The 26,129-nt window shown below is 47.4% G+C and overlaps 1 protein-coding gene across 5 annotated transcripts in view; it reads left to right on the top strand.

The window, feature by feature from the left end:
• Positions 1–26,129, top strand: part of RPS6KA2 (ribosomal protein S6 kinase A2) — a 477,450-nt gene that overhangs the window by 231,835 nt on the left and 219,486 nt on the right. Inside the window, exon 1 of one of the 5 annotated variants that reach the window (XM_049905285.1) lies at positions 12,551–12,809. The exons of the other annotated variants lie outside the window; for them this stretch is intronic. Coding sequence (XP_049761242.1) covers positions 12,648–12,809 — 162 coding nt within the window. The 5' untranslated portion in view covers positions 12,551–12,647. Of the gene's footprint in view, positions 1–12,550; positions 12,810–26,129 lie in introns of those variants that run through there. 5 annotated transcript variants of the gene reach the window in all.

Genomic DNA, 26,129 nt, shown 5'->3' with positions numbered 1-26,129 from the left:
GATGGATTTACCAGTTTCTCCTTTTGATTCTGCCGATTTTTGATTACTGTATTTTGAAGCTGCATTATTTGGTGCATGTAAGTTTAGAATACTTGTCTCTTCCCAGTGAACTGAAACTTTTAGGAATACATAGTGATTCTTTTTATATGTACAGAGGATTTTTTTCTACTTTGTGTAACAGTAACACGGCTTCGTCAGTTCCCTTTTCATTACCGTTTGCACGATGTGTATTTATCCGTATTTAACTCAGGCTGAGAGTGGTCAGTGCCTTATGTTGAAAGGTTTTTGTAAGGTAAAGAATCCAAGGGCCTCAAGGAAGCCCTGGTGGTGTAGTGGTTAAGTGCTACGGCTGCTAACCAAAGGGTTGGCAGTTCAAATCCGCCAGACGCTCCTTGGAAACTGTATGGGGCAGCTCTACCCTGTCCTGTAGGGTCACTATGAGTGGGAATCAACTTGACGGCACTGGGTTTGGTTTTTTTTTTTTTTTTTTAAAGAATTCAAGGTCAAAGTAACTTCCTCTTAACATTTTGAATATATTATTCCGCTCTTTTGCTTTCTAATATTGCTGCCAAAATGTCAGTTAATGCTCCAATTAACATTCATTTGTGGAAAATTTGCCTTTTCTTCTGGCTATTTCCTCTGTTGTTGGTATTCTACAGATTTAATATAATGTATTTACATGTGGATTTCTTTTTATTTAATCCTCCTTGGGATTTTGGGGGCTTTATAAATACGAGTATTTTTATCAACTCTGGAAAATTCTCAGCTACTGTCTTCCCTCTTTGAATGGTGTTATCTGTCTTTCTTCCCTCTCATTCCAGAACTCAGAAGCATGCTGGATTTTCGTCTTCTACCTTCCACATCTCTTAACCTCTCTTTTGTATTTCCTGTGTTTTTGGCTTTCTGTTTTGCATCCATTGGTAATCTTTAGATCTAACTTCCCATTTACTAACTGTTTCTGGATTTTGTCTAAATTGCTGTTTAATCCCTATATTGAGTTTTTTTTTTTATTATTTCAATTATTATGGTTTTATTTTTAAAGTTATGCTTATGTTTATGAATCTGGTCGTTTTATAACCTCTTGTTTCCTTGTAATACTTTCAATTCCACTTTTTGGGGGGGTTAAACATAATAAACATGCATATTTTATATTATTTATATAAAAATTTTAACCTCTGTAGTTTTTACAGGTCTGATTCTGCAATTTGTTTTCTCTACTGACTCTTGGTCATGGTAGCTTATTTCCTCATGCCTTGAATAATTTATGATTGTGAGCTCATATTCTTTAGAATTTTATCTGTATTGAAACTTTGAGGTATGTTTACAGTACCTCCTCCCAGACCAGAGAGTACTTAAATTTCCTTCTGCCAGGTCCTTGTGGGTGCTACAAATCTGAGACCTTGGAAAACTAAGTTTTTGGTTTGGGGTTTTTCAGGCCACACTAGTAACGTGAACTTTGACTTCAAACTGGCATAAGTGTGAGTTCCTGGTTCAGAAGTCTGAGAGGAGAATTTTTTCCCCCTTGCTTATTCCAGTGTTCATACCTGAATAGGCACGTCTCCTTCTTCAGGTTGGGATTTTTCCTAATTCACCCTCTAAATATTTGCTCTGTAGGAATCTCAACGTTAGGCAGTCTGCTAGTGATCTGACCTCACCTCGCACTGGTCTCAGGCATTTTCTCCTTTCCCCATGGAGATCTCCAATCTGAACTACAGGTATTGAAAGGCGACTCCAGGACAAAGATTGCTCATAGTATTGCCTACCTTTGGGGAATATCTTCTTATCCTCACTTTTTGCCTAAATTTGTTTTCCCCTACCGACTACCAGATTGGCCATACTTTTTCCCTTGGTTTAGCTAGCACTTTTATGTGTCCCAGGAAGGATGACTCTCACATGTAATCCGTCATATCATTGCCAAGAATGGTACCCCCCAAGTCCCCCAGCCTCCCACATGGTCCTTTGATGAGGAAGCGGAATCACAAGATACTGCCTACGCAGGATTCGACCCCATTGTTTCCAGCTTCCCTGAGTATTTCTTTATCTGCTCCTCTAGTTCCAATCTCTAACATAAGTATTTAGTGTCTGAAATGCTGTAGATGTCTATAAAATATTTTTTAAATGATTAAAATCTCTTGCTAAAAAAAAAAAAATTCTGGCAAGGGTATCACATTCTTCTTTGTACCCACTTGACGTCTTGAGAGACCTTTTTTTATTATTCTGAAGGGTTTTTTTCCTCACTTTTAATTTACAAAACTCCTTCCTGCTATAGTTTAATCTGTTTCCTCTTTCCTGCTAACTCCTTTCCTTTTAAAGTTCCTCTCTAATGTATGTACAGGCTTGGGTAGACAAGAAAATCCCCTTATTTTTCTATTCACAACTAAGTTTCCTCATGTACTGTTAGGTCAAGTGCGTCATTCAATAATAAGCTTCTTACTGACCGCCAAGAGCAAGCATCACTGACGCCAGGGTTCATTGTAGCACGTGTGGAGTTAAGAGTATATATAGTAGGAAAGGTCAAACGCAAAAGTTCTACAGATACTGCCATCGCCTCAGAAGAGAATGGTGGTTTTTGCCCTTTTTTTTTTTTTTAATCACATATGTGATTGGAAAAGACCATGCAGGGTATAGCATTAAATGTTTACCAACATCTTACCCTTGGACATACATATAGAGTTGGCCCTGCGTATCCTCGGGTTCTGGATCTGCAGATTCAACCAACCACTGATCCAAAATATTTGGGAGAAAAAAGTTCCAAAATGCAAAACTTGAATTTGTGGCGCGCCGAGCACTGCACTGAATCCACAGGCATAAAGTGACATGCAGGCATCCCCGGCTGTAGCCTCCCATCATTTCACAGTCCTCAGCCTCTCTCCAGCAGACTTGTGTGAGCATCATTTGCCTGGCGTCTCTTTCATTGGTTACTTGTGTTGTGTGCGCCCTTTGTTTCCCTAAACAATACAGTGTAACAACTATTAACATGGCATTTACATTGTATCAGGTATTATAAGTAATCTAGAAAAAAAAAATTTTTTTTTTTTTTTTTGTGATTTAAAGTACACGGGAGGGTGTGCATAGGTTATATGCAAATAGCACACCATTTTATATAAAGGACTTGAGCATCCGAGGATTTTGGTGTCAGCGGGGCATCCTGGAACCAATCCCCTTCGGATATTGAGGGATGACTGTATCTTCATTTTCCCCACCAAATGCTTATTTCATGTAGACGAGCTTCACTTTGGTGTCTCTCTGCTGTGTCACAAGCAAGCTAATCTTTAACAAGAAAATTTAGCCATTCTGTGTTCTAGAATGTTCCTCCTGCCAGAGAACACACTGAAGCGTCAGGCTCTGCCCCACAGCCCATGCGGACGCTGGTAGCTGCCTTTCCCAGAGTCTTGACCTAAATGGCATTTCTTGACCACGTTTGGTTGTCTGTGGAATACAATGACCCGGACTTACTCCCTCCTGGTCCCACCCCTCTCTTTGGATTCCCTGTGGCAGCTGACCTATGCTTGGCACTGAGTGCTGAATAAGCTCTTGTTAGCTCACAGCAGGACGGTGTCTCCTGGTGACGTTCAGACAAGTCAGTTTACGGCCCTGGGCCTCAGACTCTTCGCCGCATCAGACAGAGTTAATTGTCCCTGACTTGTAGATTTCACAGAGGTGCTGTAGGCCACAGCTCCTCATCAAGAGCAAATCCCAGAAAATAATCAAAATAAAATCCTTTTAAACAGCTATTGGTATTTCATTGTCGGGAGAGGCAGACAGACAAACCAGTGCTTGTAATGCAGAGGTGGCCAGAGTGCTAAGGGGCGGGCAGGCGCTCCGGCAAAGTCCCTGAGGAGCCGTGTGGAATCGCCAGGACAGATGGGACAGGGCCGGCAGGCGGGGCAGGGAAGGTTGTCCCAGGCAGTGGCCGCAACACATGCACAGTCGTGGAGGCAGGGAAATTCGTCTTCCTGAGAGTGGGGTGGAGTGACTGAGGGAGAGGGAGCGGGAGGCTGGATCAGGAACCTAAGACTCAGCTACGGAGTCTGGATTCTATCCTGGGAAACACGGGGGTGTTTTGGTGGGTCATTCACTGCCCGCCTGTCAGTGTGCTGTACTGTGGTCGTCACGCCTGCATGTTGCTGTGATTCTAGAAGCTATGCCACTGGTACTTCCACCCACAGTGGACAGGCTTCTACAGAGCTTCCAGACAAAGACAGACTAGGGAAAAAGACCTGGTGATCTACTTCAAAAATCAGCCAGTGAAAATGTTACGGGTCACAACAGCACACTGTCTGACGCAGTGCTGGAGGAGGAGCCCCTTAAGCCAAACGGCACCCGGAACACACAGCGGCTGAAACAGTGGACTCGAGCATACCCATGACTGTGGAGATGGCGCAGGACTGGGCAGTGCTTCCTTCTGTTCTACGCAGGGTTGCCGTGAGTCAGAACCAACTTCATGGCAACTGACAACAACAACGACTGGTGGATCAGGGAGTAACTGGGCCATGCTTGCTTTTGGAGATAAGAGTCTGGTACCAGAAATGCAGACAGCTTGAGGAGGAGGGGATTAGCTGCTCCTTAAAACATTCTGGGAAGAATTCACGAGGGTCCAGACTAAGTTCCTGACAGCTGGGCTGCAGAGAAAAGGGAGAGATGAAGAATATTTGGAAAGTATCAGTGACAAACCTTAGTAACTAGTTAGCCATAGGGAATTAATGATACTCTTACCTTTCTGGCTTGGGCAGCAGAGTCAGTGGTGGTCATTGTTAGGTGCCGTCAAGTCAGTTCTGACTCATGGCGACCCTGTGTGACAGAGTAGAACTGCCCCATAGGGTTTCTTAGGCTATAATCTTTACAGGAGCAGATTGCCAGGTCTGGCTCCTGCAGAGCTGCTGGTGGGTTCGAACTGACAACCTTTCAGCTAGTAACTGAGCACTTTACCATTGTGCCACCAGGGCTCCTTGGGTGAGTGGTAGTGCTTGAATAAACCAAACGAAAACCCATTGTCATCAAGTCGATTCCGATTCATAGGGATCCTATAGGACAAAGTAGAACTGCCCCATAGGGTTTCTAAGGAGTGGCTGGTGGATTCAAACTGCTGACCTTTTGGTTAGCAGCCTGAGACAGTTTAATAAAGAGAGATATCAGATAAAAATTCTAGAAATTGAGAGTCTGTCTGTTCCCTTCCCAGTCCTATCATTAACTTTCTGTGTGAAACTCTAGGGTTTTTACAAATAACAGCTTTGTTGAGCATTTTACAATTTACAAAGCACTTCCACACACCAGTTTAACCATGCAACATCACCATTTTTGTAGGTAACCTGGGGAAAAAAGGACCACAGGTTCCTCATCCTCATCTTCCTTCTTCCCTCCCTTCTCCTCTCTCTGTCCTTCATCATATAGACTGGGGCTTCTCACTCACAGCACTACTGACAATTTAGGCAGGATGGTCCTCATTGTGGTTGCTGCCCTGTGTATGGTGGGATGTTTAGCAGCATCCCTGGCCTCTACCCACTAGATGCCAGTAGCCCCCATTCAGTTGTGACAATCAAAAATGTCTCCAGACATTGCCAAATGTCCCCTTTGGGGGCATGATCTCTCCCCATTGAGAACCAAAGTTCTAGAGTCCCAGACAATTTCAGCAACCTGCCTGTGGTCACACAATTGAACACAGGGTAGAAATTTAACTCACAATATTTCACTTTCAGATGTGCATTCTATTAAGCAAGGTTCCTACATCGTACTGAGTGTTTTACATCTATCTTTCATCTACCTTTAGCAGTTCCTTTGCTATTTAATAGTCCATCTGTGTTAAGCTGTATTTAATTTGAGTTTTTTATATATTAAGTACATCTTTTCATTTCTAGAAATATTTTGTTCATTTTTATATCCACTAGGTCACTTCTATAGTCTCTTGTTCTTTAATCATATTTTCCATCCTTGCTTTATGTTTCCTTATACATATTAAATTTAACTGTCTTTATTCTACATCTGATAACTGCAGTAGCCGGAATCTTCATGTGTCTGCCTCTGTGCACAGCTGCTGCCAGCATCTCTACTGATACCCAATTTCCTTGTGGATTTTGTGTCTAGTGGTGATGCGCTCTCGTGGCTTGGAACTGTATCTGAGGGACTCTTTCCAAGCCTGGGCTTAACGTGCGCTTCTCCAGAGAGCGTTTGTGTCTGCTTCTGCTAGGCACTGAGTTGAGGAGAATTCAAGACCACTTCTAAATAAACTCTCTGCATGAGCATTGCTGGTTAGGATGACCCATGTGTGTACTGACCGTGGGCACACAGGTTAGGACGTCATTACTGTGGTCCAGGCAGGAGATGGCGCATGTACTGAGAAAGTAGCAGAAAAAGGTAGAGAAGTGGACAGACTGGGGCCACCCTCTGGGTGAGCATCCACAGTGACCCTGTTGCTCTCCCATTCAAAGCCCCTCGGCGGCTCCTCAAGTCAGGCTCACGTCAGGGTCCATTACGAGGAGACCCCACCCTCTCCTTTGCCCCACACCCACACCCCAACACACATGCACTGGTGCCCACACGCACACTCCAGCCAAAATAAGCGTCCTTTGTACCACGATCTCGCCGGCCTCCAACCTGTCCTTTCCCTGCAGGGGATCCCCTCTCCTTTCCCCTTTACCTGGCAAGCTCTCACTCATCCTCAGGTGTGGTCTGAGATGGCACTTTCCACCTCATAACTGGACCACCTGTCACCTTTCTAGGATATAGGCACTGTGGGGCCTGTCCGGGCAGGGAGCAATGCTGCCTCCCTCGCCAGTGCTCCCCCCACCGAGCAGATAGAGAGTAGAAGATCAGTAAGTATTTGCTGGATGGATGGAGACACGCCTCCTTGCTGTGGTTCTTCTATACAAATCCATGCGAAAGTGGGTGCTAGACAGACGTGATAGACAACTAACGAGGCATGAACACGAATTTCTAACCCAGCTCAGCATTCCCATCGTGGTCAGGCGGTTTATTGTGCTACTGTCGATGCGCTTTTATGACAGGTCTTATTCAAGTTTTGTTTTCATCTTCCTTGTGTTTTCTTCCATGATTCCCCTTGTCTCTTGTCTGTTTGACTTTTTCTAATGTCTTTAGGACTTCGGAAATGTATGGTATGAAAATATGTCAAGCTATCGAAACATTTGACAGAAATAAAATTCCCATGTTTTAGAGTTACTCTTTTCTCGTCACACAGAATTTATTCACAGCATTTTCATCCATGCAGTGTTTTATAAATATTATAGCTATTAAAAATAATCTTTATATTATTTTTATAAAAATCGGATTCAATAGCCCCATTTTACAGATAAGTCAAATGAGCAAGTGGTAGAGTCTGCTTGCTAAGTGTATCGGTTAGGATTCCTTCAGCTGCAAGTAACAGAAAACCAGCTTCATAGATTTTTTTTTCTCATAAAAATAAGCCCCGAAGTTGGCTAATGTAGTTCCTTTTTGGGGTTCCAGGATTGTCCAGTTTTCTGCTATGTCATCCTTAGCATGAGAGCTAGATCACCTCGTGGCCCCAAGGTAGCTGCACCAGCTCTGGACGTCACATCCTCACACAGTAGCATCCAGAGGAAGTGGAATAGACCTCCTCTGCCTCAGCGGATTTCATTTCCTCAGTCCTTGACTATAGGCCATTCTGCCCTCACTGCCGTCGAGTTGATTCGGACACCTCATATTCACGTTGGAGTCATCAGTGGCTGTCATGCTTGGTGTCTTCAGACCCTCCCTCGTTTGCTTTCTCTTCACCCCGTCTCCGAGCTCTTGCTCTGAACATCAGTCTCTGTGTATCTCTCTCAATTAGAAGTTTGACTTCTGTCCTTTCACACCATGCTTGTCTGAGCTGATGATACCTGGAGTCCCTGGGGGTGCCAGCAGTGAACGTGCTCAACTGGTAACTGACAGATTGGAGGAGGTTCAAGTCCACTCAGAGACACCTTGGAAGAAAGGCCTGGAGATCTACGTCTGAAAAAATTAGCCACTGAAAACCCTCTGGAGCACAGTTCCACTATGACACACATGGGGGCGCCGTAAGTTGGAGTCGGCTCAATGGCACCTCGTGTTTGGTTTTTCCTCTGGCCCCTCTGTGGAGGCAAAGGACCTCCTCTCTGTTCACTGGGGGCCTGTCTCAAAGGGAACCTGATTAGATGAGTTCTGACATGGCCACGTGTCCCCAGAGGCCTGGTGTGGTGGCCCCATCTGTCCCTACTGCAGCCTGGGTGTGCTGTCTCTCTGCAAAAGCGGGACAAACTGATCAGGAGCCCTAATGGGTTCAGCTGCTGTCGACCAGCAATCCACAAAGCTTTAGTCCTCATCGAGATAGAATGTTCTCTTTATAGTTAAGACATAACACCAGATTGAGGTGTAATTTTATGGGGAATACATTATGAGACTAGATGAAGGTTTAATGCCTGAGAGTTTCCATAGCATTAGGGGACTGCTTGGACAGGACCAGACCTTCCTGGCACCTGACTAATGACAAGTCACAGCGCACTCTCAGGATACCAGGTACACTGAGAATAGGGAATCTTTCCAGAGTGCCGGGAGGATACAAGAGTGTGCTTTCAGGTGAAGAGACAGCTGGGATGATGTCAGAGCCAGCCCCCTCGGCTTAGTCCCTCCTGTCTGCCCTGCACACGTCCACTCGTGCCCAGGGATTCACAGCAAATGCCGCCTCTGGTTAGAACTGACTTCACATTTCTCTGTTCCCAGAGAAGTTCCTTACACACATCTTCACGTTGTAGATGAACCTGTATTCTATTTGTCCATGCACGCACCTCCTTGTCCACATGACTAGGAACTTCTTGCTGTCAGGAGCTTGTCATAGCCACTCTGGTACCCCTAACACTAAGTGGGGCGCCCAGCATTCTTAGGGGTTCAGGCAGCACTGCCTGAACTGGATTGAATGCGCTTTAGCCAACCTGGTCCTCTCTTAGAAGCTCAGGACCACGGGGTCCAGTCGCAAACCTTCTGTGCTGAGGTGAGAGGAAAGCGGGACGCCAGAGGTCTGCAAAGCTCCTGCCTTCTCTAATCATCTCCCACGGCATCCCGTGGCATGAGCCTTTAGGAAGTCTGTGTTTTCTTTTCTGGAATTTGGTAAGGATCATTTGGACCCAAGCTAAAACTGGTCCTGGTACTCCAGATTTGGTGGTCTGGAAGACTTCACTGCGTGTTGTTGTTAGGTGCCATCGAGTCGATTCCGACTCATAGTGACACTGTGTACAACAGAACGGAACACTGCCTGGTCCTGCACCATCCTCACCATTGTTGCTGTGTGTGAGCCTGTCGTCGTAGCTACTGTGTCAATCCATCTCATCAAAGGTCTTCCTCTTTTTTGCTGATTCTCTACTAAGCATGATGTCCTTTTCCAGGGACTGGTCCCTCCTGATAACATGTCCAAAGTACATGAGACGAAGTCTCACCATCCTTGCTTCTAAGGAGCATTCTGGGTGTACTTCCAAGACAGATTTGTTCATTCTTCTGGCAGTCCGTGGTATATTCAATATTCTTTGCCAACACCATAATTCAAAGGCATCAGTTCTTCGGTCTTCCTTTCAGAAAGTCTAACTGCACATGCATATGAAGCAATCGAAAATATCATGGCTTGGGTCAGATTTGGTGGCCTGGAAGACTTCACTATGTAAGTGTAAGGGGGGGGGAACAGTTGCTATCAAGTCAGCTGCAACTCATGGCGGGCGACCCATGTGTCAGAGCAGAACTGTGCTCCACAGGGTTTTCAATGGCTGATTTTTTAAGTACATGAAGAGGTGTTAAACGACTGCTGAAGATGGCAGTATATCTGTGTTTTGCGGTATATCTGTATTTTACCAGGAGGAGAACAAAGGCAAACGTACTTGCTGTCTAGCGTTGAAGTCCATAGTTGGAGTATCAAAGCTTTTATTTTTTTTTTCTGCCTTTGAGATTTCCAAGTCTAATAGAGTACTTTTATTGCACTTAGATTTGGGGCAACCATAAGTGCTTCATAAGTCTCTGGGTGGCACAGACAGATGGGTTACACTTGGTTACTAAACTAAGGGTTGGCAGTTCAAACCCACCCAACAGCTCTGCAGAAGAAAGGCCTGGCAAACTGCTTCCATAAAGATTGCAGCCAAGAAAACCCTATGGGGCAGTTCTACTCTGTAACACATGGGTTCACCATGAGTTGGAATCAACTCAACAACAATGGGTTTGTTTTTTCTTTTTTTTTCCAATTCTGTTACATCAGCTCAGAATGCCTTTTCTGGTAGGACACAAGCCTTGATTTACACCTGCTGTGGGCTCTTGTCATGAGCCAAGATGCCCTTCCTCCTGCCTCTGACCAGTATTACAGCCCTTCTGCAGGTAGGGACTTGATGGAGCTGCCCCTACCTGGTGCCCAAGAGCCCGAGACCAGCCTGATGTCCTGTCTCTGTCTTTGTGTTGGCTGAGAGCCAGGAAGCCTGAGTCGTACCAAGAGGGACACAGGGCAGGGGCAAAGCTGCCTCTGAGAGTACAGACCATAGTCTTCCAGCAGAACCTCAGAATGAAGCAGGAAGCTGGTGTGAGAGGAACTCAAGGTGCACACCTCATCTTGAGAAGCAGTCAAAGGAAATGTTTGGTGGGACTCTGCACCTCAGTCATCTTGAGAAAAAATATCCATTATAGATCTCCTGATGTAACATATGAAAATCAATGCAGCTTTTAACTGAGAAAGCACAAACACACACTCATCTTCTTGAAGCCTCTCAGTAACTCAGGAAGTCAAGTGTGACAGGTGTTATTCACATCCTCCTCTCAGAGATGAGCAGGCCTCACAACGCAAGCAGGTGTGCCCAAGCTCCCCCACAACACGTGTGTGTGCCAGGCTCACTCACAGGTGGTAGGGATGTACCCAAGCTCCCCGCAACACGTCAGTGTGCCAGGGCTCACGCACAGTGCATGGAGGTGTGCCAAGCTTCCCACAGCGCATGCGGGTGTGCCCAGCTCACTCACAGCGCATGCAGGTGTGTCCAAGCTCCCCACAACGCGTGTGGGTGTGCTGGCTCAGGCACATCGAGTGCAGGTGTAGTCGGTTCGCTCACGGCGCGTGGAGGTGTGCCCAAACTCCCCACAACTCGCGCGGGTGTGCCCGGCTCACGCCCAGCGCGTGCCGCTGTGCTCAAACTCCCCGCAAGGAAGAGGCAGCTTCAGCGCGGACACTAACCGCCTGCGCTGCCCACTACAGAGCGCTGCAGCCTTCACAAAAACCTGGTCTCCAGCAAACCCGGGGCAGGGGGGCAGGGGGAAGGAGGTCTGACCTCAGCAATGACCTACCTAGACGCAGTGTGGACTTAAAGCCCTCGCCCTCTTCACCCACGATCATAGAAATAGCCTATCGCCGGTATGAATAATTTGATTCAGCCAAAAGGATACAACCACACACGGATTTTTGCAACCTGCCCTGCAAAAGGGCGATACCAGACACGCGCGTCGCATCAGTGCGGTCTTTGGAGGCGGTGGTGGTACTAGGTGATGAGCTCGGCTTCTCTATACGTAAACCCAGCACGTGGCCGCAGCGCAAGAGTAAACCCAGCAGGCTGCACGGAGCCAGGAGCCCAGAGACCCGGGGCTGTCCGCACCCTTTGAAGCATTTCTAGAAAAAGGAGAAGAATGTGCGTTTCCCTTTAAGGCCGGTCCCCTCTGTCCGGCGGCCAGCTGCCGGCCTGGAACCCTCCCCGGACCGGGCGCCCGGTCCCGGAGTTCCCTGTGCTCAGGCTGATCAGTTGTCGGTGTGGCCAGTCTTCCGTATGCGGGCCCGGAGGTCTTTGTTCTCCAGCCCTGGGAAGCGGGCTCCCCACGCCCGCCGCGGGGCCCGTCACGTGGGGACCCGTCCGCACCACCGGCAGAGAGGAGGGGACTGACGGGGGCGGGGGCCGACGACCCGGTGCTGGGCGCGTCCCGGGCACTGCCGCCGCCGGCGGGGTCCGGGGAGCGGGTGGAGCGGGGATCGCTGTGCTACGCCGATTTTCACTCTGTTTTCTAAAATCGTTTGCTAATTAGCAATTAAAGTTTTGTCCGGCACAGAAAAGCATGATGGCAAGTGTGCGTGTGCGCGCTTGAAGAAGAGAAAAGGAAGCTCCCCGGCTGGGACCTGCGCAGCCGGCAGAGGCGCGGGCGGCCGTGCCCACCCTGTGCGCCTCGAGGTGGCCCTGCCGGGCGGGAGCGGCGTCGCAGGCTCTGGACCCTCCTCGGTGCCGCGCCCGGAGGCTGGCGGGCGGGCGGGGCGGGGGCTCGGGGGCGGAACCGGCGCGGAGAGGGGCGAGCGGACCTGGGGCGCGGGGCTGGGCGGGGCTGGGCGGGGCGCCCGCCGGGGAAGGACACGGGCGTGGGGGGCGCGGGGCGGGGAGGGGTGAGGGGACGCGGGGTGGGCGCGGCGGGGGCGGGGCGGGCAGACTCGGGTGCGGGGCGGAGCCGGGGCGGGGCGCGGGGCGGGCCTGGGGGCGCGGGGCGGGCGAAGTCGGAGGCGAGGCGGGGCGGGGCGGGGGGCGGGGTGCGGAGCCGGGCGGAGCGGCGCCCGCGGGGAGGCTGAGCTGGGAGCGGCGCGCCCGCCCTTTGTCCCCTGCCCGCGCCGCCGCAGGGACCGAGCCGGCGCACCGGCCGCGCGCCCCTGGAGGTGACGCCTGGGCGCGGGGATGCCCGAGCCTCCCGCCGGCCCCGCGGCTCCTCCTGCCCGGCGCGGGGCCCAGCCGGGGGCCATGGACGTGACCATGAAGAAGTTCACGGTGCGCAGGTTCTTCTCCGTCTATCTCCGCAAGAAGTCGCGCTCCAAGAGCTCCAGTCTCAGCCGGCTGGAGGTATGTCACCCTCCCGTGCGCGCAGGTACCGGGCAGCTGCGGAGGCGGAGGCGATAAGGGGCGCGCTCCGGAGGGGGGAGCGGAGGGACTCGCCGGCAGGACGGCGCCTGAGACCCGTGTCAGCGAGTTAAGAAAGTTACGTAGAAGCTTGTCCTGGTGTCCTCAGATCCAACCACGAATGGCTCGAAGCGTTCTGGTCGTGACTTTGTAACGGCTGGACTGGTCCTTGGGTCCCCAGCGGGGACTGCAAACCAAAAAACCAAACCCGTTGCTATCGAGTCTGTTGCGACTCATAGCGAGTCTGCCTGGTAATGGTATTAAATGCCGTTGTCGGCCAAGGATGCGGGGTACTGCTCTGTTCGCCAGCTGGGTGCGGGTGTGCAGCGGGGGTGGGGGGTCCAGCTCGCGAGCCGAGGCCGCCCTGCGCGGTGCGTCGGTGCTCAGAGCATCTTCCCAAAGGTCCCGAGTGCCTCGCCCTCCCCACGGCGTCACCTATGCTGGTGGCCGACCAGGTGTATCTGGGCAGTGGCCGGAGGCACACAGTAGACCAGCGGGATCTTTGAAATCATGGTAGAATTAACCACAGAAAGCAGCAGCAGCACCACTGGGCTCGGGCCGGTCTGTTAGGTTTTCCCTAGCAAGTGCCTGATGCGGTATCGCTGCAGCTTTGGGCTGGAGGCACATTTGTCCAGAACACCCAGACGACCCTGAGGGTTATGTCCTTTCGTCCTGTCCCTCAGCTTGTCATACTCCAGCTCTCCAAAGTCATGGTGGACGGTTCTCTCTGGTGTTGTTTCTTTTTTTTCCCCCAACAACCAGATCTTATTCTTCACCCCTGGCCATGTGACGTTGTTGGATCTGTAGATGGCTAAACGGGGGAAGAAGGGAAAAGAAACATTGTGATGGAGGGAGGGGGTAACGTGGAGATTGCTTTTGACAGTGCGCTTGCCTTTCCCAGAGGGCGGAACCTAGCATGGGGAGGGGGGGCTGCTTTGCTTGTTTCTGATGAAGGCAGGTCCCTCGGAACAATGTCACATTTTTCATCTTGGGGTTCTTTGTTTCTGCGGCCAGGATATGAGGCGCTGGCATGGCTTCTGGAATGACTGAGAGATCTTTAAGGAAACCTCAGGGACACATACAAAGGCAGCTGGGAATTACTTGTTTAAAAGTTTCTGTTACGTTTCACTGAATCAGAACCTGAACTAGCAGATCGGCCCTCAGTGGCCCTTTTCAGAGGAAAAAACACGTTTCACAGGCGAACATCTATTCAGCAGTTAGTGGTGGAGGGCTTGCTTTAAATCTGACGTTGACAGAAATCAAATATATGATCACTGGGACAAATAATTTTCCTGGGATAAGAACAGAAGCTCAGAATGGTATTTGCCTTTTCATCAAAAAAGCTTTGATTTCCCATTTTATCCCAGTGCCGAGTGTATTAGACAGCCCCTCTCCCCTCCATTCACCATCCCTTGCAAAGGAAGGCGAGTGTGAGCAGGCTGCCCTTCCAGAAGGAGCACTAGAAGTTGGTCTGAACCTGGTGCGTCCGGGAACCCTGGGCACCGTGCACTCTCTGTTGCTGGGGTTTGGCAGGAAGACCTGGGGTGGAAGCTTGGGGAGTGCCTGGGGAGACAGTGTGCATTTTAGGGCATAGGCATCCCAGTGAGGTTTTGTCAGTATGAAAATAACATTTCTAAAAATGTAAATAAATCAGCCATCAAATATGCAGAAGGTGAAACTGACTAGAAAGAAATGTTTTCTATCAGCAAGTCATTAAGGAGCACTCAATATGTGCCAGACTCCCTGCTAGGTACACAGAAACAAACAAACATGAAAAAACCCAAACCCGTTGCCATACCCTTGATTCCGACCCATAGCAACTATCTTAGTCATCTAGTGCTGCTATAACAGAAATACCGCAAATGGATGGCTTTAACATTGAGAAATTTATTTCTTCACAGTAAAGTAGGCTAAAAGTCCAAATTCAGAGCACCAGCTCCAGGGGAAGGGTTTCTCTCTCTGCCGGCCCTCTCTCATCAGTCGCCTCCTGGACTAGGAGTTTCTCCGTGCAGGGACCTGGGGTCCAAAGGACATGCTCTGCTCCCAGCACTGCTTTCTTGGTGGTATGAGGTCCCCACTCTCTGCTAGCTTCCCTTTCCTTTTATCTCTTGTAAGATAAAAGGTGGTGCAGGCCACACCCCAGGGAATCTCCCTTTACATTGGATCAGGGATGTGACCTGAGCAAGGATCTTATGTTCCACCTAATCCTTTTTAACCACAGGAAGAGATGATGATTTATAGCACATAGGAAAATCACAAAATGGAGGACAACCACACAATACTGGGAATCATGGCCTAACCAAGTTGACACATATTTTTGGGGGGACACAATTCAAATCCATGACAGCAAACCTATAGGACAGGGTGGGACTGCCCTGCAGGGTTTCCAAGGAGCGGCTGGTGGATTTGAATTGCCGACCTTTGGCTAGCAGCCAAACGCTTAACCACTGCATCACAAGGCCCCTAGATGTGGACAGCAGCCTAAAAAAGATGTCCAGTACAAAGGCAGGAGTGTCTTCTTCACAGATGCACTCACCTACTTGCCATGTTGTGGTGCTTGTGAAGATCCAGGGAGGTGTGGTTTACTCTCCTCACCCTGTTGCTGGGGTCGACCTGGCAAAAAAGAGACTTGCTGAGAGCTTACCAGCTCATTTCTTCTACATGTGTTTGTGTGTTGGGCCCTGTTTGTTGTCCTTAGGTGCTGTGAAGTCAGCTCCAACTCCTAGCTACATTGTGTATAACAGAATGAAATGTTGCTCAGCCCTGTGTCATCCTCACAGTCATTGCTCTTTGAGCCCATTGTTGCAGCCACTGTGTCGTTCCATCACATTGAGGGTCTCCCACTTTTTCGCTCACCTTCTGCTTTACCAAGCATGATATCTTTCTCCAGAGAGGGAGCCCTCCTGATGACATGCCCAAAGTAAGCGAGATGAAGTCTCACCATCCTCACATCCCAGGAACATTCTGGCTGTACTTTCCCCAAGACAGATTTGTTGGTTCTTCTGGCAGTCTATGGTATATTCAGTATTTTTTGCCGACATAATCCAACTGCGTCAGTTCTTCTTTGGTCTTCCTTTTTCGTTGTACACCTTTTGCATGTATTTGGGGCAATTGAAAAAACCATGGCTTGGGTCAGGTGTGCCTTAGTCCTCAAAGTGACGTCTCTGCTTTTTAAGATTTTAAAGAGGTCTTTTGCCACAGATTTGCCCAATGCAAATAGGCCTTTGAGTTCTTGACTGCTGCTTCCATGGGCATTGATTGTTGATCCATAAAGGATGAAATCCTTGACAACTTCAATTCATTTGAATTTATTGTGATGTTGTTTGTTGTCCAGTTGTTAGAATTTTTGTTGAGCCCTGCAACCCCACATATATAAGACATGGAAGTCCTCATGGTGCTTCTCTTTAGTGGGAGAGATCTGATGAGTGGCAGCCTTGTGCCTCCATCCAGTATGTTCCACGGTCCTGCCCAGCTGTCTTCCTCTATGTTCCCAGAGAAGCTGACCTATTCATTTGTATCTTCTTGGCCAATGATAGGCCAGGATGCACTAGCCAAAGCCACATACAGCTTAGCATGGGAGGTCTACCATTAGGTTGAGGTTGAGACAAAGGACATACAAAGTACTTGTCACAGATGCGTATTTACTCTGTTTGGGCTGATGAACAAGATAACTCATCTTAGAAAAAGAAACTGGGCGTTTTTCATTGTTTCTGTGAAATTTGCGTTTTGAAATATGCACAGAGACTTTAAAAATTTTTGACTTTTGAAATCCAAAGTCCATTGTTATAAACATGAAAGTAACAGTAATGACATTAAGTTTAAAATAATGCCGTCTTTATTAAAGAGGCTTTCAGGGAGATACTCAGCCCCGATGTTTTCCTGCTTGCCTTTAAAATTGACTTTACAAATAGCACATGGCATTTGGTAAACTCCAACCAACACAGAAGCCAGGCTACTGAATCAGGTTTGGAAACAGTTTATGAATTTGCAGCTTGAATTAAATTCACTTAAATATTTTGTGATGCATCAGCGTTGCACCAACTGAGATGTCAGATAGTTGGCTCTGGCAAGTAAAATCCCAGGGGCTTCTAAAGACAACTGGCTGTCTTAACGGCCCTCCGTGTGCACAGCCTAGAAAGGCTCAGGGCTTAGCACCTGCGGGACCCTCACTCTGGTAAAGCTCTGAGTCCAGGGTGTTGACAACATTGCCTAAGAACCACAGCCCATAGCTGGAAGGGAGGGTGGGGCAACCACTCACCCAAAAGCCTGTTTCATAGATGGGGAGATGGGGCTCAGGGAGGGGAAATGACTTGCTCCTGAAGTGTTTTACAGGCAGTTCTTGGTGTAAGAACACATGCTATCTCTTATTGATGGTAGCTGTTTGGGGCGTATGGTTGTTGGAGTTTACCATGTATTAGGTCTTTGTGTGGATGAGGAACGGAAGGGGGTGATTGTTGTCATTTTTTAAAGGAACTTACTCTGTGGGGTATTTTGGAATGGGATCCACAACCTAAAATTATTCTAGAGAATCTTTTTCTGGACTTGAATTTGGGCTTTGGATCAGATACACCTAAACTGGATTCTCAGATCTACCTTTCAGTGGCAGTTACTTAGCCTCTCGAAGCTTAGTTCTTATCCGCTGTAGAACAGAACTTATACCAGTTCCTACCTCAAAGGGTTAACAGCATGAGGATTAGTGAGTTACTGTATATAAAGGCTTAACGGGGAGTCAGACGGTGGATTTGCTCAGTCAGTGATTGTTAGTTATTAATATTAATGAAAACAGTTCCTGGGTCTATTGACATGTTTCATATTGTCTGGTGGGTAGTGGTCCTCTGAGCTAGTGATTACTGCCATGACCTAGGGAACTGATGGCTGATGCTACCTCAGTGGCAGACCCCCTGCCTGGTAATTAATAGTTCAGAGACCCTTCCTGAGCGCCAAGCGGAAGATAGGACCCAGATGAGTTCTCCCAGCCTGTGTTCCAGATTGTTCCATTTAATAATACTGGCCCCATGTGCTGAGATGGAGTGACCGTCATCCAGTTGAGCTGTCGGTGTCCCTCTTCCTTCTCAGAAGTGTCTGCATCTGAGTCAGTGGAGGTCATCTGTGAGTGCATTACCAGTGTGGTCACCAGTCATGACCCCTGAGCCAAGGCAGCTTCACAAGTAGGAAATGCTTGCCATCCCCAACCTCCCAACACAGAGAGCTTCAGCCCACTAGGCAAGAAGGACTCTCCCCCACTCAGCCTGCCTGTACCCAGGAGAGCGTCCACCGGCAGACAGCCAGCTCTGATTATCTGTGACCACGGGGAATGGAAGCCAACTGACAATTGATAAAATGAGACTATTTAATGGGTTAACCATTGTGGAAGGTAGGGAGGGGTGCTTAGAAAGGGCCTGAGTCTTGCAGATAAGTTAAAGTCTGTTGTTGGGTGCTGTCGAGTCGATTTTGGACTCATAGGAACCCCGTGTGTTACAGAATAGAACTGCCCCATAGGGTTTCCTTGGCCGTAATCCTTACAGGAGCAGACTACTAGGTCTTTCTCCCACAACGCCGCTGGGTAAGTTCAAACCACCGAACTTTCAGTTAACAGCCAAGGGCTTAACTGTTTTCGTCGCCAGGGCTCTTTTAAAGTCTATTAGATGTTAATAATTTTTTTTTCTTTAAGCTGTTTGCTCCAAGAAAGAACGTAGGTTTTAAATTAATTAAAAGTGATATTATTTACTCACAGTAAGATGGCAGCCAGTTTTCTAAAGGTATCAATATGTGAAGTCTGTTCGTTTAGGGAAAGGCTCTTTAGTTTGGGGGGGTTCTTTTTGATGACCTATCAGATGGGCCATTTTACCCATTTTTGTCATTTCTACCAAAGGCAACTGGAGGTAAATGAGGACAGAATGCCAGCCCTCTATATGTGGAAGATTGATAGTGGTGGACCATCAAGTAGAAGAAGCGTCTCACTTTATTCGTACACTCTAATTTTTAGCACATACCATCTGCCCTGAACTAAGCAACTGGGATATAAAGACATGATTCCTGCACTCAGGGAACTCAGCATCTAGCGAGAGAAGAGAAACAAGTTAGTAGAAGCTTGCTCTGTAGTGCCTTGTTGTTGTTAGGTGCCATCAAGTTAGTTCTGACTCATAGTGACCCTGTGTACCACAGAACAAAACACGGCCTGGTCCTGAGCCACGCTCACAATCCTTGTTATGCTTGAGCCCATTGTTGTAGCCACTGTGTAAATCCATCTCACTGAGGGTCTTCCTCTTTTTTGCTGACCCTCTACTTCATCATGCTTCATGCTATAGTTTCTAACTCTTGTGAAATCATTGGCATCATTGGGTCCAAATAGTCTTATTTTATCTCTCAATTGTCAGTTTGTTTCTATTCCCCATGGTCACAAATAATCAAAGGTTATCTATGGGCACACATGAAAATATTTTAATAGCACATCGCCTGTTAACGGTAGGAGTTCCTGGGTGGTGCAGTTAACCAGTTAGCTGTTAACTGAGAGGTTGGAGGTTCCGGTCCACCCAGAGGCACACAGAAGAAAGGCCTGGCGATCTACAAGCAACCTGAACCCTACGGAGCGCAGTCCTACCCTGACACTCTGGGGACACCACGAGTTAGAATCATCTCGACAGCAACTTTTTTTTTTTTAAGGGTAACATGGTATCTTAATAAAGTAAATATTAAAGGACCCTTAGCAAATATCCTGAGCAAATTTGGCTGCAGTCATGGATAAAAAAAGGCTTCCTGGGAAGTTAAACATCACAGCTTATTCCTGGTGCCTGATAGGCAAGCTCTTCTTCCAGACCCTGGCAAGTGTCCGGGAAAACCATCTCCAATTAAAAATAATTTTCAGGTGCTGTCAGTAAATACAGCCAGATAAACCTCATGGTAACCTGACTTCATTAAGCTTTCTGACAACCGAAAAAAAAAAAAAGATAAGACCACAGTAAATAGTCCATAATAGTACATACTTAATTTGCTTTTTTTTTTTTTTTTGCTTATTTCATGCTTTATTATGTTTTAAGGATATTACCCTTGATTCCTTATTTGTGACCATGTTTCTGTGGCATTCCTTGTCTTTGCAATTCCGTGACAATACTTCTATGCTTTCACACAGGACAACTCCCCAAAGTCTTCCTGCTTATTCAAAACCACGAGAAAAGGCCACCCACAGTACTGAGGTCTCTCTCTCCTTTTGCCTTACCCACCCCCTTCCATAAGCCCATGTGCTCTCTCCCACCACACACCCCATACAGCGCAGCCATTTCTGTGTATCTGTCGCACATTCGGAAACAGAGGATGAAGGAAGGCCCAGTGAATAAAAAATGCGGCATCTGTCCTCACCATCTGACTTTCTGATTACCCAGGATCTCACCGGTTTCTCGCATGCTGGGTGGACATTTTTCTTAGATGTGGAAACATTAGCAAGTGGGTAGGAGAAGTGACAACTCTCCATGACAGCTTCCAGGACCACTGGTTAGAAGGGCGGGAAGTGGGGAGACAGACGTGGGGCTTCAGCAGAAGGCAGGAGGGAACGTTCGTGTGAATGGGTGCTTCATGGGTGATTCAGTGTACGCGGATGCTGCCAGGGGACGGTGAAGAGAGGAGCTAAGGACGAGTTTGTTTTCTACCCAGTGAAGAGGCAGCAGCGTTTTAGCTAGAAATACTCTGCGTCTTTTGCTCCAGGTTCTGTGCACTGACTGTTAAATAAATAAAGCTAGTCTAACACTAGGAGCTGTTTCTAGAATGGTCTGATTTTATTTCTGATTACCAAAAAGAAACCCATTGCCGTATAGTCAATTCCGACTCCTAGCGACCCTATAGGACAGAGTAGAACTGACCCATAGGGTTTCCAAGGCTGTAATCTTTGTGGAAGAAGACTGCCACATCTTGTTCCCGCTGGATTCGAACTGCCGACTTTTTGCTTAGCAGCCACCGTACCACCAGGGGTCCTTCTATTTCTGATTACACTGGGTTCTTTTTTGTTATGTTTTTTCCCCCCTGCAGCATTATACGTTTGCTGATATGTTTTTACTGGGAAAAACTATTAAATTAAACTCCAATAAGAAGAAAATGATCAACAAAGAGCCTGTTAAGCTACAGTGGGATTTAATCAAGCCGGTGGATTGGACACAGTATATTCAATCTAAAACCCACTTAATCGCATCTGACTTGCTGCTGTGTGAGAAGCTGAGGAGCTGTGATTGTGGCGTGGCTATCATTAAACGCAAGGAGCCCACACACCAGGGTGTGTGGGATAAGTGTGCCTTAGCCAAGTACCTGTGATCTATGACTAAGCTGGCAAGAACTAGGGTTTTTAACCACTCTAGGCGTGTAGTATCGTTCCACAACAATTAACATGCGCTTTTTCCTTGAGATGCAACAAGGGCATCCCAGGAAGGAGTGGCATCGTCAGAGAGCCATGGTTGATTTCAACCAGCAAATATGCGAGCAGTTGGTCTTTCTCAAGGAGCTTTGGCTTGCAAAGGCCCCCAGGATTGCAGGTTGACCTCGCCCTGAGACTCTGACCCCTGGCCAGGCAATATCCCTGCCCTCCCACCTGCCCTGGACCCCCTGCATGTGAGGAGCCCCCCAGCCCCACTACTGGACATGCCCAGACCCTGCTGGCAGTTCCTTGTCTTCCTGCCATCTACCTTGCCACGCCACTTAATCCTTTGAGCACCCATGGCCCCAGTTACACGATTGTTATTGTCGTTAGTTGCCATTGATTCAGCTCCGTCTCATGGCAACCGTATGTATAACAGAAGGAAACTGTTGCCGGGTCCTGTGTTATCTTCATGATCGTCCTGTTCGAGTCTCTTGTCGTGGCTGTTACATCAAACCATGTCACTGAGGTTTTCCCTCATTTTCACTGACCCTTTATTTCACCAACCACTCTGTCCTTTTCTAGAGTTTGGCTTTCCTGGTGACGTTCCAAAGTAAGGGAGCTGAAGTCTCTCCATCCTTGCTTCTAAGGAACACTCTGGTTGTCCTTCTTCCATGACTAATTTGTTTTTGTTGTTGTTTTGACAATTTGTGACACATTCAATAGTCTTCTCCAACACCAGTTCTTCTGTCTTCATTGTTCAAGTTTCATATGCATATGACGCAATTGAAAAGACGATAGCTTGGGTCAGTCAGGCACACCTTAGTCCTCAAAGTGACATCTTTGCTTTTTAACACTTTAAAGAGGTCTTTTGCAGCAGATTTGCCCAGTGCATTGTGTTGTTTGATTTCTTGACTGCTGCTTCGATGGGTGTTGATTGTTGAGCCAAGGAGAATGAACTTGTTGACTTCAATTTCTTCTTCATTTATCTTCCTATTATTTGTGGGTTCAGTTGTGAGGATTTTCCTTTTCTTCCCCTTTAGGCATAACCCATACTGAAGGATGTAGTCTTGGACCTTCATCAGTAAGTGCTAGAAATAACTGTATAGTAGTGGTTATTGTCATGGATTGAATTGTGGCCCCCCAAAACATCTGTCCACTTGGCTAGGTCATGATTCCCAGTATTGTATGATTGTCTACCGTTTTATCATTTGATGTGATTTTCCTATGTGTTGTAAATCCTATCACTACGATGTAAAAAGATGGATTAAAAAAGTGGCAGGTATATTGATGAGGTCTACAAGATTAGACAGTGTGTTAAGCCAATCGCTTCTGAGATATAAAAGAGAGAATTGAGCAGAGAGACATGGGGACCTCATACTACCAAGAAAGCAGCGCCAGGAGCAGAGCGCATCCTTTGGACCTGGGGTTCCTGTACAGAGAAGCTTCTAGACCAGGGGAAGATTGACGAGAAGGACCTTCCTTCAGAGCTGACAGACAGAAAGCCTTCCCCTGGAGCTGACGCCCTGAGTTTGGACTTCTAGCCTACTAGACTGTGAGAAAATAAATTTCTCTTTGTTAAAGCCATCCACTTGTATATTTCTGTTATAGCAGCCCTAGATGACTGAGACAGTTATTCTCAAGCTAACCATTACTGTACAGTTACCGCTAGCACTTCAGGCTGGAGCCCTGGTGGTACAGTGGTTGCAGGCTACGGCTGCTAACCGAAAGGTCGGCAGCTCGAATCCCCTGGCAACTCCTTGGAAACCCTATGGGGCAGTTCTGCTTTGTTCTGTAGGGTCACAGTGAGTCAGAATCGACTCCACAGCAGCAGGTTTGTTTTTTGTTTGTTTGTTTTTGGTTATTCTCAAATTATTGAGTGTTTGAAAATGGAAATGAGCTTTGTCAGGAAAGAATTTGCACTTGCTAGTCTATGGTGTTGCACAAAGCCGGCTTTGTTTAGACCGTATCTATAAAGATTTTTGCATTACGTTATGGAAAAAGAAACAAACTTCTTCCTCTCTTGCCAGCCTCCTCTCCCTGCCCCTTTTGAGTGCATATCCATTTCAGATCAGCGTTGTAGCTGTGTTGTAGAGGTTACTTAGAATGATGGTTTAACCTACGTCTCGGTCACAGAGAACATAATTCATGGAAGTAGCAGCTCCGAGGCTTGTAAAATAACCCTCAGGCTGTTTCCGGGGCATCCCTGGGTGTCAGGGGCTTACACGGGGCGGCTGAGGCTGGAGCATGAGCAGAGCGGTGAGGAGCTGGTAGATTCTCTAGCTTCTTAGAGAAATTTTTTTCTTTCTTTTGGCTATTCTGTCTCCTATATGAAATCAGTAAGATTCACAAAATGAATCAGAGAACAAGTATTTAGGCTATTGGCCAGCATATCACTTCCTGTTGCCAAAGGAAAGAAGGCCTGGATGAGATTGACAAGCTAGGAAAAATAAAGTTCACACCCTTCAAATGACTTGTATGCTATATTTTCACAATCTCTGGGTTTTCACGTGGGTATGAGCCAAGATGCGGGTCTGGAAGCTGGTTTGGAAAATGTATTTCTGTGTAGTGGAAGGGCGAGTTGTGACACCCTTTGTGACAAAGAAAGTATCCAGCCGCACCATGCTGCCCGGCCTTGCACCTCTTACTTGTTAAACTGCAGGGGGAGGAGGGACGTTCCTTTAAAAGACTTTAGTGTTACTGATGGGAGAGGTGATCTCCTGACTGCTTCAGACCTTGTTCTCACAGGTCCCAACTGTAACACTTTTGGCCCAGGATAACTGCAGACTTTCTAGAACTAAGGCCAGATGTAATATTAACTTCCAAATATAATTGTACATTCGAAGTCTAATGTAGGCAGTCTCTGAGGAGAGAAAACCTAAGAAAGCTTCTTATTTTGCAAGGTGGGTGAGACAGAAGGGAAAGGAGAGAGGTGCTGGGACATGCCCTGTGTGAGAGAAACAGGAGTGGGGTGCAAGGATATGAAAAAGCGTAGGGCTACCACCTGACCCAGCAGGTCCACTCCCCGTTTGCTGCCCAGAAAGCAGGGACCCAAACTGATACCTGTCCACCAGTGTTCACTGCAGCACTTTTCACAGTTGCCAAAAGGTGGAAACAACCCAGGTGTCCATCAGCAGATAAGTGGACAGACACAATGTGGTCCACACACACAGTGGAATATTACTCAGCCAGGAAGAGAAATGGTGTTCTGACAGATATTATGACGTGGGTGGACATGTGTGGAACAAAGGCAGACACAGAAGGATAAATACTGTGTGAGCCCACTTATATGCCCCATCTAGAACAGGCAGATGCATAGAGACAGAAGTTTACTAGTGGTTACCTGGGGGTGGGGGGAGAGGGGGACGGGGAGTTAATTAATAGGTGCCGAGTTTCTGTTGAAGGAGCCCTGGTGGTGCGGTGATTAAGCTCTCAGCTGCTAACCGAAAGGTCAGCGGTCTGAACCCACTAGCCACTGCAAAGGAGAAAGATGTGGCAGTCTGCTTCTGTAAAGATTACAGCCTTAGAAATCCTATGGGGCAGATCTACTCTGTCCTGTGGGGTTGCTATGAGTCAGAACCAACTTGATGGCAGTAGGTTTGGTTTTTTGTTTTGAGTTTGTGTTTTGGGTGATGAAAATCATTTGCAAATGGAGTTATTGTCTTAGTTTCTTAGTGACGCTGTAACAAATACCACAGTGGGTGGCTTTAAAGAACAGACATTTATTTTTCACAGTTCAGGAAGCTGGAAGTGTGAAGTCAGGGCACCAGCTATGGGGGAAGGCTCTCTCTCTGTTTCTGATGGCTCTGGGGGAGATCCGCACTTCTTTCAGATCCCATGGTACTGGCTTTCCTCCATTCCTTAGTTCCTTGGAGGTCTCCACGTGACATCTATCTTCTCCCAGTTTGTGCTTGCTTATCTATGTGTCTAAGTTTCTCCTTATAACTCAGAAGTTATCAGGTTTAGGACCCACCCTGCACTGACATGACCTCATTCACATAAAACCCTACTCCCAAACAGGATTATCCTCAGGTATAGGGGCCAGGATTCCAACACATATTTTGGGGTTGGGCAGGGGGGACACAGTTCAATCCACAACAGTGGTGATGGCTGCACAGCATGGTGAATATAATTCATGTCACTGAACTGTATGCTTAAAAGTGGTTAAAATGGTAATTTTTTGGTACATATATTTAAAAACACCATAGCAAGGCCAGAAGAGCCTGTAGATGCCAGGTGGGTCCTGCTGCACTCCACAGTGACAGACTCCTGCCCTCGTGGCTGTCCATGCTGGTGTGGCCCCTGGGGCCCAGGCTGCCCATTGAAGGGTGAACCCTCAGGAGATGTGCGTGATGTCCACAGGGTGCTTGTGAAGGGGACACAGAAGATACTTTTGTCTTGTGGATTGCTGAAGCCACTCCATTTGGTTGACATTGAAGACAAAGGAAAGGAAGGAAGAAGAGTCAGGCAAAACTGAAAAGTGCACTTATTTTTAGAACACCTTCGGCTTCTTGAGTTCTGCTTAGTTTGTAATCACGTAGGGAAACAGGGCAGATGGGATACAGGAACCAAATGGCAATTACAGCTAACTGCCTTCATCCCAGAGGACCCCAAGACACAGCAGGAGGTCGCGCATAACTTATATATTTCTAGAGCTTAGCAAAAAGAGAATGCATGAATTTTGATGTGCAACTTAATCAAGACTTTGTAGAATGCAGTCCAACCTGGAGATGAATGAAATCATCAGCCTGATAGGGTATATTGGCACCAGTAATGCAGAAGTTTCCTGTCTGCCCTTGAGAAGCTCGGTGTGCCCTGCAATTATTGTAGATACAGAGATCTCTGTCCTTAAATCTTTATCAATGCTTACTTTGTCTTTTCTGACACGGTGTATTGATAAGGTTCACGTCAATAGGACTCAAACA

Source organism: Elephas maximus, chromosome 1 (genome assembly GCF_024166365.1).
Source record: "Elephas maximus indicus isolate mEleMax1 chromosome 1, mEleMax1 primary haplotype, whole genome shotgun sequence".
Taxonomy (NCBI): domain Eukaryota; kingdom Metazoa; phylum Chordata; class Mammalia; order Proboscidea; family Elephantidae; genus Elephas; species Elephas maximus.
Note: the sequence above shows the minus strand (reverse complement) of the source record. Positions and strands in the feature narration are given on the sequence as shown.